Below are 14,348 nucleotides of genomic sequence, written 5' to 3'. Positions count from 1 at the left end.
AGACTAAGGTGAGGATGGATGAAACTTCCTATGTGCATAAAAAGGTGGGATGTCTTTGAAAAGTTGGAATTAAGGAAATTCTTTTGTTTTGTGAAGATTTTAACTTTCTTTTTGTTGCTGTTCTATTTGTCTGCTAGTCCTGGCTGCCGTTTTCTTCTTTCCTACCTTTTCTTTGACACATGCAAGAGCCCACTTGTGACTTGACCTCTTCATTCTTTCCGCCTTAAATGGGTGATTTTGCTTTAGTAAATAGCTTTTGGGAGTGTATTTCTTCTCGGTCCCAAACTTTCCCTACTTCCTAATAGTGAACCCTACATATTTTAAAATTTTTGTAAAACCTGGCACCACTAAATTCTAATGAAGAACAAACCTCATTTTAATGCTTATGATCATGTAAACATTTCCTTTTTTTTTTTTCTCATATCACTTTTCACAGTTAAAGATAGTAAATTGCTGTATGGGAAGATCGTTAGAGGTGTTCACTGGCTGAGTTTGGCCAGCCGAACACCTTTGGAGCCTTAAGAGGCTAGCTTGAGCCTTATAGTTTGATTTACATTATAACAAACCTTGTACATATGCTTTAAACTGCATACTTGAGTTTACACAAGCCAACACATGGCTTGTTTAACAAACAAGTTTACGTTTTAACTCGAGCTCGACTGGCTTAGTTAGTCTATGAGTTTAACTTGAGTCTAACTCAGGCCAAACTTTGACGAATTGAGCTTGAGCACCTGAACCCGGCTGTGCACCCTAAAGATGGCACTGATGTTATCTGATTCAATTTAACTATGATTTAATTAACTTAACCTAAGTGGTATATAATTTTCATGCTAGAACAGCTTCTTGTATTAAACTATTGAAAAGGGGACTCTAAATGGGATTTTCTTCCTTTTTCCTAGAAAGAAAGGTAACTAAGCAACTCGCACCCAGTGAAGCTTTTGCCAGTGATGATTGTGCCTTCAAGCTCGTCGGCAATATGAGGAAAGCTCATAAAAGATAGTGCTCTCATTGCTTCCACTTCAAAAGGGAATTGGTTGGGCTATGAATGATGGGGTCTAATATCTCTCCTTTATTCTATTTGTTTGTGTGTAATATTGTGCGGGAGCGATTATGCGGTTTAATGTTCTTTCATTTCTTCTTCTTGTAATAATGCCTATGATCTAGAAAAAAACTAGCTAGCGTCGGCCAATTCAGAAAGGTAAGGTGATGACCATGTACTCTATTGCTTCCAAAACTCATCGCCATAAAAAAATTCTTAACGATCTCCTTCATGTCAAAGAGCTAATTTTGCAGTTTTGACATGCTAAAATGCAGTACATAGAAAATTTCCACTTTTGCCCTCGGGCACGGCTTAGAGAATGATCTGCCAGACGACGAATCTAAGATTTGCAATGCATGTTTGCTTCTTCGTCACAAGAATTCGGGAGAAATGCACCTGTAAAAGAAAAAAAAAATAGAGGGGACTTGTGGTATTTTGGATATTTAAAAAAAAAATGTCTTTTTTAAACTTTTAACTTTTTCACTACCTTTTTTTTTTCTTGTGGAAGTTTTTTTTTTTTCCTTTTTACTGACCAGGGTATTCTACGCTTTATACCACTGGTGTTTCTGTATCGGGCAGTATATCTAACCAACTTATCTACAAATCTTTTTTTGTTTTTGGTCTTTCATGTGTCACACACATACCCACATATATTCAGGAGAATACTTATAGTGATAAAGTGCCCTCTGAGGGACATTAATCAGTAATTTTGCTTCAAGATTGGCGAACATGTATTCTCCTGAGACGAAATCAGATCCACTGGAATTACACTCATGCATTGATCTTCATCAGATCTCAATCGATTATGAAGGTCGGATGGGGGAAAGTGCACATCCAACCTGAATCTGATCTAATTCTGTACAGCAGATCTGCAAAATATTTTCAAATTTGAAAAAGTAATGAAACATATCCGATCCATGGACAACTCTAATAGTTCCTCCCTTCCATACTGACCGTGCTTTTTTTTTTAGGGTTTTTTTTGGCTCATAATGATACATGACGAGTTGTTGTTGTAATTTCAGTTTGACCCCTGGAAAACTTTTGAAAAATTATTGGTGCCCACAGTAAAAAAAAAAAAAAAAAAACTTTATTTAGTACATCGGTGAATTTTTGCACCCCCTCCCTTGCCAATATATCAACCAAGGTTGGCATTGGTTGCCCAATCAAGCAACTTTAAAGGAGTAAAAGATATTGGTGATTTGTTAGGTATCATTGTTTCAATTAATAAACTGGTGCTCTATCTACTCAAACTGGTCAACTTAAAACGTCCTTGGATGAAGGAGCCTTTACCCAATTTATCTACAATCTTTGCACGGAGAATTACATGCCAACATATCAAAAAGCGGGATATTAGGTACACAAGAGCCTCTCATGAATAGTTTTCAAAGCATTTGTGAAGATGTCTACACCGACACAGGCAGCCACGCATGCCACAAAAATGTCGGTGATAGTTTTTACCGACATTCTCTTCACCAACGATCTTTTCAGGCATCAGTAAAAGTTTTGTCGATGTTGCTTCCTATTTTACCAACGTTTTCTGGCCGTCGGTGAATTTACTACAAAAAAAAATGTCAATAGGGTTTTGTGTAGCACTGATGTAGGCTCTACTTGGTTTATAGGGAGAAATGACCGAGCACTGTGAAGGAAAGATATGAAATGATTTGAGGATTGGAAGGGAAAGATAATGATGTCTTCCACTACTTCAATAAAGCCCAAAGCTCACATGAGGGTTTTAGGTGCCCCATTTCCGAGGCGTTGAGAAAAGGGCAGGCTCGGGACATGTCCCAAATGCCACTTTCTAATATAAGTGACTATTTGAACATCAATTACAATGTGTTTGTCTTTGGTATGATGTGCCCTAATGCGAGAGACCCATTAGGTTTAGTTTCCTTAATCATTCAAGTGTTTGATTGAAGGTGAAATTTATCTCGATAACTTTCTCCATTAGTTTTGAGGATGAAAGTACTCACTTTTTTAAGATATCATTCTTTTTACAAACACTTTAAGGCAAATGAAAATAAGATTAATGATGTTTTGAGGGCAAAAATTTCATGGGGCAAAACTGTACCTGAAGGAAGAATTTTTCTATGTGACCTTAATAAGGTTAGCAATGGTTGAAGTATGTTTTCTGTCAAATCTAATCTTAAATTTGAGTTACTCAATATGTTGGACTTTAGCAACCAGGAAATGGAGTGGTCGAACCTTACTGGTATTGTTTGTTGCATAAGTCATGGGGGTGAAAGTACCAAAAACAAATGTACCCTTGCATTAAATGGTGACAATACGACATTTAGTTGATGAGTGTATTCAAGGGACAAAACTAAGAATTTTTCATTACAAGGGCTAAACTATAGTTTTAAAACTTTAATAAGGATTGAAATATGATTTTTCAAAATTTTTATATGAGTTCAACTATGATTTTTGAAGTTTATAGTAAAATTTAAAAATTTTAAAAATCTGATGGGGGACCATGGCCTCTACCAGCACCCCCTCCCCTTGCCTTTGCACCTAATTGTACCATAGGTCTACCCAAATCCTAAACCGCACCCGGGATGGGCCCTTCTTCAGGGGCTTCCGCTCACCCTAAAGGTCCATGCCTTGGTGTGGTCTTGAAAATGTAAAAAGGATAACCGATTAGTAATTTGTGGATAAACATGCTCATACCCCAAATCAGACTTAAAAAAAAATATCAGCAATATTATATGGAGCAAAGATCGAGACATGTCAAGATACATAATCCTGTTTGGCTTCCGTGGCTTTAGTGAGGGACAAATATAAGCACGTTGTAAAATCAAACTAGAACCAACAATATATGGACCAGACGTCGTCTAATAGATTAAGAGATAAATCAAAATACATCCTAATGACGTCCAAGAAAATGCAAGCCACAAAGTTTTTAAGACAAGGAAGTCACCAACAAAGAGGTGAAGGAAGTTCCAGATAGGGGTTAGCTTTTGGACACAATCTCAAAAATTTGTAGATCTTGCAGTGATAATTTTTTTATTGTAAGAGCTCGCATTTACTGCTAGGTCCCAAAAGTGAAGAAGATTGCTTTCCAACTTAACAGGACAACGTTGAAAACATAAGTTTCCACATTTATGTCGCGGACATAATTGAAATTTCATCTTGGCAATTGTCAGCAAAAGTGATCAGATCCAGTCCTTAGAAAAGCCAAGGAGCCTGAGGCAGTTTCTGGGACTAAAGCTAATAAATAAGGCCTGCAATGAAAATTTGCAAAGATGTACTATTTGTGACAGCAACCAAACATCTGACCATAATTAAAAATATAAAGCAGCAGGCAACCGACACTGCTGAGGTTGCGTTTGATAGCTTTGGATCTTAGGTCTCAGGCTGCATAAAAAAGTCTCTTTTGAGAGATCCTCATTTTAAACCATTAAATCCATGCAACATGTTAGAAACCATGAATTTAAAATTGGATGGTGGGTTTTGGGGTGGACTGATCTTATCCATGGATTTGAGATCTCACATCAATGAGGATCTCAAATTTACGGTGAAACAAACACAACCTAAGTTAACTGGTCTATTTAATTAATTTTAGAAAAAATTATACATAACCACTCAACTTTAGACAGATTTACAGAAGACCGTTTATCCTTGAAGCATCACAAATTCACTCACTGAAATTCTCCAATGGACGTACGGTTCAACTCATCACCTACATTTTGTTGGACAAGCATTCTTTTGAGGCCATGCTTGCCACCTCCCTCTCCCTCATTTTCTTCTCCACCTCCATGGGAGGAGCCAAGGGATCCAGCAAAGCTATGGCCTCCCCAAAGATTGTTTTTTTTTTTTTAAATTTAGTTTGACCCTTATAATTTTTTTTGAATAAATGCAGTTGGCCAATGCAAAAAAAAATTAAAAATTTTATTTAGTCAGGTTATGTGCACACTCCTGGCGCAAAACATTATGCACAGGAGTGTGCAATAATCAAAATACACTTAACAAGGCAAAAAATTAAGATCTTTAGAAGGACGAAAAGGAGATTATGAAAATATTAAAAAGCTAAAATGTATATTTTTTTATAAAATTTTTATAAAGTACTACAACCCTGTTTCATTTTTGTTGAGTGGTATATTTGTTGCGTGCACAAGGGTATGCATGCAACTCAGATACTTAATCTCCCATTAGACTGTTCAGTCCGTCCTCACCTGTCTTCCACAAAAAACCAAATCCTAGTTCCTCTCCATGCCCATGCACCTTTTCCAGGAAGAGAGGGACACTTCGTTGGAGTATCTTTCAGTTGTAGAATTGAGCTGCAGTTGCTCAGGAGACATATATAAGATGGCATTAAGAAGACACAGCAGAGTAGCCAAAAGTTTCGAGCTAAGGAGCACTAATAACTAATACTTCAATTGAAACTTTTAAGAGGCAACCAATGCATAAATAAGTAAATATCTAAGAGGTATTAATACATAAATAAGAAATTTGCGTAGGCTGATGCATGCAATTATAATGGCACCCTTTGCTCACTCCTAGTTCGAGGTGGAAGCCACTTGATGCCTACATTGGTGCATTAATTTTGTGGGCACTATTTCTCCTGACTACAAATGGCTAAAAGTGGGTGAGGCTTCTCCTTCTTTGGGGTATCTCCTCGACATTGGTTAACCAAAACAGTACCATTTAGGGCTTGGATATATCCCTTGTATCCACATTCTTTGCAGGTTTCAGATTTGATATGATGATCCGATCCATTTATAAAACTCAATCTATTTCTATCCACTTAGGACCTTGAACCATTTTCACGATCCTGAATATCCATTTGGGGATCCAGATATATTCACTGGGATCTTGGATTTGTTGACACGAATTTATTATGTTGATCAATTTGAACTTTACTCCATATTTTCTGAGTTTAATTTGGATCAATAAGTGTTTTTGTTTAAATGGATATCTTGTATACTTTAATGAATCCTTGCACATTAATTTATTTTATCATGGCAGATGATAATTATGGTTTGGATATATACAAACACGACCTGATGTTAAACAATATATGATTCTAATGAAAATATCTGTGACCAATTAGAGAACATGATCAAATGTTAAGGTGGGAACATGCATGTCAGATTTATGATATGCGCGTAGCGTGGATGCCATTATTTATAGGGTATTAAATTGATCCGTTGAAGAAATAATTCTCAAATTCTTCTCCAGAGCCAAAATTATCCTTCCTATTTGTAACCGCATAGGTGGAGATGAAGGAAGAGCGTCGAACCATCATAACAATTATGTGTTGTCATATTTAGCTTTTCTCTTTTATACGAAAATATGCATATATAGTGCCACAACGGTGTTTTCATATTTATAGGACAATTATGTGCATACCTTGTTTTGAAATGGCGGTGAGCAGCGAGGTCGGAGGAGTACCACTTCTTTTTACTTGAAAAGAGCGCATATCTTAAGATATATGAGGTATCCGTCCACCATGAGGAAAATAATTTTAGCGTGTTTGCTATTTGAGATATTAGAGTTTCTTTCGTGTCATCCATATCAGGGTGTAGGTTTGCACATGAGCCAAGTCGAGCTCAGCTTCAGCTTGCTCAAACTTGAGTCAAGCTATGCAGAACAAGTTTGAGCTTGATTTGCTTAACTCGTTCAACTTGTTTATGCAAACCTATCTCGTTTAGCTCGTCAACTCGTTTAACTAATTCAAGTATGATGAACTGGTTAGTCGAGCCGAGACGAGTTTAAAGAATTCGAGTTCTTACAATTTGAACTTGACTAGTTTAACATTACATACAAGTATAAATTTAAACTCGAGCTCAACTCATTGAGTTAAATTTTTTCCAGCCAGTTCGAGTCAAGCTTGAGTTGGCTCGACTCATTGTCAGCCCTATTAGTATGGAGCTAGAAAAATCTGGCTAAGGGGAATTAGCTATAAAATTTTAAAATTTTAGGGGGTACCAATAAGAAATTGAGAAAATTAGAGTGCTTGGAAGTACTCACGAATTTAGATAAATGGTAGAATAGTGAACTAGATATGTGATTTATTTGCCATAAATGGTGCAAGTCGGTCAGGACCTTGGTAAACTTTCAATCCCAAATATGCTTTAATGGCATGCACAATGGCTTTCTAAAATTGTAGGCTGAATTGTAACTTCGGTGATAGTAGTTTAATTTTCCTTTTTTTTTGCCTTTCAGCATCTCAAGTGGTGGCATTTTGGGATAGTTTAGTTAAGGTTTTGGAATGACTGTTATATCAGTTGCGTTTCATGCAGCATAGCATTGCTGGCGGGGTTCACCATGAGCTTTTCATTCTGTTGTCTTAGTATCAGGAGGTCGTTTACCAGAAATAACATCTCATCTAGCATTCGTTTGCTTGTATATGTAGAACTTCTGCTTATTTGAGACTGCCAATTGTAGAACTTCCTGTCTCGATTTCAAAATGCTTGCCAACATCTACTAATGGTAAAGAGTGTTTGGAAATCAGCTGATCACCTAGCAGTGCATCATTCCACACTCACTGATTGAAAGTGACATAGCCCACAAAAGCAATAACAAGTCCAAACATTGATCCAAAAAAACTGAGCGTTCAAAGCATTTAAACGTCAGCTCAAACCCAAGTTTCTACATGAATAAGTGAAAACATCACAATTTATTTTATACCAGTGCAACCAACGATATTCTATAGCTGATATGTTCAGTCTAAGGTATGTTAGAATGAGTGTCAAACTTCTAACTGAATTAACTGGTTAGAGAACATGAAGTTGAGGTGATGATATTATTAAAAAACAAAAAGTAGTACTACACATGTCATAAACAAATACATTTCTCTTGACCAACAAAAAGTTATTTGTATTATTTTATATGAAAAATGTAGGTTCTTTGTTAGTTGTTTATGAATTTCTCTCAGAAGTCGAATGTCAATTTAGTAACATGCAATTTTTATTTGCCTTAACACTAGATATTTTATAACTTTTTCTAAAAGATGTGTTGATGATAAACTCAGATCCTATACAGTCATTCACAAGAAAAAAGAGGAAACCCCTGTATTTGAGTCTTTTAAGAGAAATTACAAGTCAGGCCTGATGTCGCACTAGTGTAAAAAGTTTGTTTCTAGACTTATGTATATCCCTACACGTTGATTTGGCTTGTTGATGGAGAATTTCTTTCTTAGGGAAAGAGAGTGGTGCTTTCGTTAGCAGGTATTCACTAATTTTGGGAAAAAGAAACTGATCTTCATAATAAAAAATAAGAAAATAAAGGAAAAACTAGAGAATATTAAACAATGTCCTATAGGTCAATCTTTAACCAGCAATGACAAAATTTAACAAAGAGAAGCATCATGAAGGGCATGATGTTTGCTGCAGCTCAGTGGTATCTAAGCAATAATTGACAAGAGCACCACAGAGAAAATGGAATCAAAATCTCTTCAGATACATATGTTGGGACTTCTCCCCATAACGCATATACAAAACCAAATGTATATACCCTAAACAGGATATGCTCATGCTAAATCATTGAAATAAACGAAACCTTAAACTGAAGCGGAAGCGTACCTGAATCCATCTGATCTGGTGCACGGGAAGATCGCAGCAGGGTCTTCCAGGGTACGTGCAGTGCGCGTGAGGTCTCTCTCAAATGGGGAAGAGAAAACCCTAGAAACCAAAAGCAACTGTTCGCACGACCCCAGGGACCACTACCATTATATAATGAGGACAATTACGGATTCAACCCATCAAAGAGTCCGTAATTGCGTATAGGTATCTATACATTTCAAAATTACCCCATACCATCTAAAATGACATAATATCCCAAAATACAATCACTTAAGCGGATATTTACGTTAAGACAGCCATAATGTCTGAAATTCCTCATAGACATATGCCGGCCCACCAAATGATCTTACAATCTCCCACTTGGGCCAAATATGTCTTAATGCATTCAGACATTACATAAAACCTTAGGAGCTCATAATTGCTATCTTATAAACGTCATTTTCACCAATCTCGTCCATGACCATATCAACACAGAACCAAAGCGGCTTTCGCTATAATAAAAATTAGCTAAACCTTCAATGATCACAAATGTTAACATAATCAATGGCATAGATCTGATATGGATGTATAGCATGAGAATTACATGTAATGTGATTACAACATGTCTATTCTCAACTGGTCCAACTTTAAAAACCTTATAGAGATCAAAACATAAACAAAGAATGGAAACAAAGAACTTTAAACTTTATTCTGCAGAAAACTGAATATGTGTCCATACATTAGAGCAAACAAAAAATACAAACTCCCACTAAACCAGCACATCATCCAAGGATAACACCCCGATACGAACAACATGTTCGTGAAAGACCTTATGTGTTAAACCCTTGGTAAGCGGATCCGCAATCATAGAGTTTGTCTCAATATGCTCTAAAGACACCTGACCATTCTGTATCCCCTCTTTAACAGTCCAAAAAAACTTAATGTCGATGTGCTTCGACTTTGACAAACTGTGGCTGTTATAAGAGTACATGACTGCTGAATTATTATCACACAACAACCTTAGTGGTATTTTTTTATACCATGCATAATGCGCAGCCTCGTGACAAAATTCTGCAATCACAAAACCTGATTGAATGCCAGTATCTTGGCACTCAGCAAAGTCAGAATCTGAATACCTAATGATCTCCCACTGGTCTGACTTCCTGTATGTGAGCATAAAATCTTATGTTCTTTTTAATTACATCAAAACTCTTTTGGCTGCTTTCTAATGACCCATACCAGGATCACTTAAGTATCTGCCTAACATTCCAATGATAAATGCAATATCCAAACGAGTACAAACCTGAACATACATAAGGCTTCCCACAACAGACAAATAGGGAATCCTTTCCATTTCTTTAGATTCGATTTTACTTTTAGTGCACTGTTTGAGACTAAACTTGTCTCCTTTAGCAACTGGAGTCTTTCATGGTTTACAATCCTTCATGTCATATTGCTGAAGCACCTTATCAATGTAGGCCTTTTGTGATGATTCAAGAATACCCCGAGAATGATCTCGAAATATTTGGATCCCCAATACAAAAGATGCACAACCAAGATCCTTCATGTCAAACGTTGTTGACAAAAATTTCTTAGTTTCATGCAATATGCCAACATCATTACTTGTCAACAATATATCATCGACATATAAAACCAAAAAGATAAATTTGCCCCCACTGAACTTTTAGTATACACATTCATCAACCATATTAATTTCGAAACCAAATGAAACTATAACTTGATGAAGTTTGTAATACCATTGACTGGAAAACTTACTTTAGTCCATATATAGATTTCCTTAGTGACACCTCTACTTAATTTTCTTGAGGTTGTTGAGTTTGTTCTTCAGTATGGAGATCGACATCATTGTCTTCTTCTGAATAGAGTGGACTCAGGTCCCTCTTCAAAAACAATGTTCATAACCTGATCACCTCCCAAACTCAATATCTACAAAGAAATGGGCGTTTCCCTTTCAAAAAAAGACTTACTGAATGGATTAAATAAAACTTATAACCCCTTAATGTTTGTTCATTTTCCCTTTATACATTCAGTGCAGACATTAAAGTTTGCAAAATCAAGGGACTCAAGAATTCATTTTGACATAAGCCTTTATATTCTCTTTTCAGAGATATGTCCTAAGCGCCAATGTCATAACATAACAGAATTCTCTTTTGGCTAATTTTCTTTTAGTACCACTAAACGTAACATGCAAGGTTACATTATATGAAGCAATCGTATCAAGCAAATAAAGGTTATCGCTACTAGACAAAGAACCAGTGGAATTCAAATTTGAATGCAGAAACTATTTAAATTTATTTCCTCCAAATGAACAATAATAACCAAATTTGTTCAGTAAGGAAATAACAACCAAATTCCGTCTAAAGGCGGTATTACATAAGTTTCTATCAAATTCAAATGACAACCAGTCTTTAACAATAACTCGAAAATCTGCTATGGCTTCAATCTTCGCCTTCATGTCATCGCCCTCATAGATGAATCTTTCAGCATCAATTGGCGTCCGACAATTTAGGCAGCCCTGCACAGAAACACTTATGTGAGTAGTAGCAACTGAATCTACCCACAAGTGCCTTGGTACTGAAATTAAATTAACCTCAGAACAAACCAAAGTAAGAATCGTACCTTTCTTTTCACGCCATGCGTGATACTTAGTACAATCCTTCTTCATATGACCTTCATCCTTGCAAAAGAAGCAGCTTGATTTGCCTTCCTTATGCTTCTTTTGTTTCTTGATGGATGCGTGATCAACTGCAATTTCTTTAGCCGTCTTTCTTTTCTTACTTTTAGGCGTAGTAGCCAAGTGAGCACTTTCTATCCTATCATGCTTCAATCTCTCCTCTTCTTCCACACAGTGCGAAATAAGCTCATTAAGAGTCCATTTCTCCTTCTGACAGTTATAACTAACTTTAAATTGTCCAAACTGTGGTGGAAGAGAAAGAAGAACCATATGCACTATAAAGTCTTCAGGTAACCTCAGACCTAGTGCCTGTAATTTTGAAGCAAGATGAGACATTTCCATAATATGCTCCCGTATGTTCCCCTTTCCTTTAAACCTCAGCGTCACAAGTTTACTCAAAAGAGTGCTTGTTTCAGCCTTTTCATTTTTTAGCAAAACGTTTTTCAATCTCTTCAAGGAACGCCTTGGCACTAGCCTTTTCAGTAATAGATCCCCGAAAATTTTCTGGGATTGATCTCTTCATGATCATTAGACACATGCGGTTTGAGCGTTCCCACCGTTCAAAGTACCGCTTATCCTCATGGGAACTTTGATCTGTTGGTTGAGGTGGACACAACTCCCTAAATGCAAGGTCAAGATCCATACAACCCAGAACAATCATAACAGTTTCTTTCCAGTCCTTAAAATTCGAACCATTTAACTCAGGAACAGTACTCAAATTTGCAGATATCATAGAAGCAGAACTCACTGTACAAAGAACAACAAAAATACCAAACATGCTCACAATCAATACATGTACAAAGATGAAATAACAAATATAAATGAATTTAAATACAATGGCCCAAATCCCATCACAAGGTACCGGTGCAACGCTAATATCCAATCTTTGGATTGAAATACTAACTGCAAGTGGTATTCTTGGTCAACAATGAATATAAATAATTAACCCTGTCAAACAACGAGCCTATCTTTGGATTGACTCGCTATTCACATGAAAACCTGAAAAATTATCATATATTCATTGCCCTATATACTTAAACCTGACCAAACAACAATCCTCCTTTGGGCTGATCATTGTCCGCATGGATCAAGTATACTATCATCTAATGTTCAAAACAAGCAAATTCGTACAACAGATGTCACTTTGACGACATAAAGTACAAACGTACTCATTTCAAACAATAGACATGACCAAAGATTAAATTCATAATCCAAACATTCATCTAAAGTACACACATAAATTAACAACATGCAAAACATGATACATGAATTAAAATTTACATACAGAATTTGTCATTTATTGAATCCCAAAAACTTGATGCATAAACCAAATTACCATACATGTATGCCTTACATTAAATTCAAAACCAAAATGATTCAATGAAATGAGCCCAAAAGAGTCCAAAACTTATAAACCAGTATCATAATCGTGCTTAAGAGGGTCAAGAACTACTGAATCGGCCTTAAAATGGCCCGTATCGTTCTTAAACCACAATTAGAACACCTGCATACCCCTACATAGGGCTGAACCAGTCTAAAAATTGGACGTACTGGTCAAAAATAGACCATATCGGTTCTAAAACCCAATGAACCAGTTAAAATTGGCCCAAAAACGGTTCCAGAACTCAATGAACCGGTCTGAAAAGCCCTGAATCGGTCTAAATATCAAGTGAACCGGTCTGAAAATGCCCGAATCGGTTCAAAAATCAACTTAATCGGTTCTGAAATGCTAGAATCGGTTCCAAAACTGAATGAACCGGTTCTGAAAAGCCCTGAATCGGTTCGAAAATGGTTCAAATCGGTTCTGAAATGAATGAACCTGTCCCCAAATGGTCCGAAACGGATCTGAAAGGTTCGAACCGGTCCCTAGAAGGTCCGAACCGGTCTGAATCGGATTGAATCGGTTCTGAATCGTAATGAACCGGTTCGAGTCTTTTCCAAAACTGGTTTAAAAAAAATGAACCGATTTACTTAAACCAAATGGATACGGGTCGGGTCCGACAGGACCCGACCCGGTCCGAAAAATAAAACGCAGGGGCTCGGGCGCGAGGCGGGAAAAGTTTTTTTTTTTTTTTTTAAATCTGATGGACCCGGATCGGCTCTGTCACGACCCGACCCGGGCTGACCCGCTCGACCGCCCGAGCGTCGCGGGCGTCGTCTCCACCGCTCGCCTGCCGAACGGCAGGCGGGCGGTGAAGCTCCACCGGCAGGCCACCCAACACCGTGGGTGGCCGCCGGCGGGTGCCGCCAGCGTCGCCGGACGTCGGCCGCCACGATGGCGGGCCGACGCCCGCCGGAAACCGGCCGATTCTGGTCGGTTTCCCCTTCTGCTACAATCTGCCCCTTTTCTGATTTCCGCCATTATCGACTGGAATGGGCGGTTGCAGAAGCGGCGAGGAGGCCACCGGTGGGTCGCCGGTGACTGTGGGTGGATGGCAGCGGGTCGCACGGGCCCGTCCGGCGACATCTGAGTCGCCGGCCGTCGCCCTCTGCCAGCCTCCCTGCCGTCGCCTTCCCTGTTATTCCCCTTGCACTACTTGTTCTTCTGTTTTCGCTGCAACAGAGACGGGGAGAGCGCCGACAGGCCACCCAACAGCGTGGGTGGCCGCAGGCAGGACGCGCCCCAACGGCCGGAGGCCCGCCATCGCCCAACGGCGACTGACGCCCGCCGATCCTCTCGTCCCCTTCTCCGATCCTCCTGATGGCTGCAACGGAAGCCCGACGGCTTCCGTCGCACGCCCTCAACCCTAATTTTTTTTTTTTTTTTTTTTTTTTTTTTTTAAAACAATACTTGCAGCCGAAAAACAGGGATGAACCCAACGGGAAGACGCACAAAATCATCCAAAAAATTCAACGATTTAACGAAGAACATTGGCTCTGATACCAAATGTTGGGATTTCTCCCCATAACGCATATACAAAACCAAATGTATATACCCTAAACAGGATCATGCTCATGCTAAATCATTGAAATAAACGAAACCTTAAACTGAAGCGGAAGCGTACCTGAATCCATCTGATCTGGTGCACGGGAAGATCGCAGCAGGGTCTTCCAGGGTACGTGCAGTGCGCGTGAGGTCTCTCTCAGATGGGGAAGAGAAAACCCTAGAAACCAA

The 14,348-nt window shown here is 38.2% G+C and overlaps 1 protein-coding gene across 2 annotated transcripts; it reads right to left on the bottom strand.

The window, feature by feature from the left end:
- Nucleotides 1-10,928: 10,928 nt before the first annotated feature.
- LOC126410316 (uncharacterized) lies at nucleotides 10,929-14,348 on the bottom strand. 2 transcript variants are annotated; one of them, XR_007574115.1, is made up of 3 exons: nucleotides 14,239-14,348; nucleotides 11,179-11,980; nucleotides 10,929-11,074 (listed from the first exon to the last, which is right to left on the bottom strand). XR_007574115.1 is itself a non-coding variant. In XM_050079243.1 (2 exons), the coding sequence occupies exons 1-2, from the start codon at nucleotides 11,573-11,575 to the stop codon at nucleotides 11,046-11,048; spliced, it is 426 nt and encodes a 141-aa protein (XP_049935200.1). In that variant the 5' UTR covers nucleotides 11,576-12,444; the 3' UTR covers nucleotides 10,929-11,045. The 2 variants fall into 2 exon arrangements, 1 of the variants encoding a protein (XP_049935200.1); XM_050079243.1 differs by lacking the exon at nucleotides 14,239-14,348 and having other exon boundaries at nucleotides 11,179-12,444.

Source organism: Nymphaea colorata, chromosome 8, assembly GCF_008831285.2.
Source record: "Nymphaea colorata isolate Beijing-Zhang1983 chromosome 8, ASM883128v2, whole genome shotgun sequence".
NCBI classification, from domain to species: Eukaryota; Viridiplantae; Streptophyta; class Magnoliopsida; order Nymphaeales; family Nymphaeaceae; genus Nymphaea; species Nymphaea colorata.
Note: the sequence above shows the minus strand (reverse complement) of the source record. Positions and strands in the feature narration are given on the sequence as shown.

Coding starts and splice junctions, on each gene's coding strand:
- LOC126410316 (XM_050079243.1), bottom strand. CDS start 11,575: ATGGAAATGTCTCATCTTGCTTCAAAATTACAGGCACTAGGTCTGAGG. Junction 11,075..11,178: donor CGCATGGCGTGAAAAGAAAG/GTACGATTCTTA, acceptor GTTTCTGTGCAG/GGCTGCCTAAATTGTCGGAC.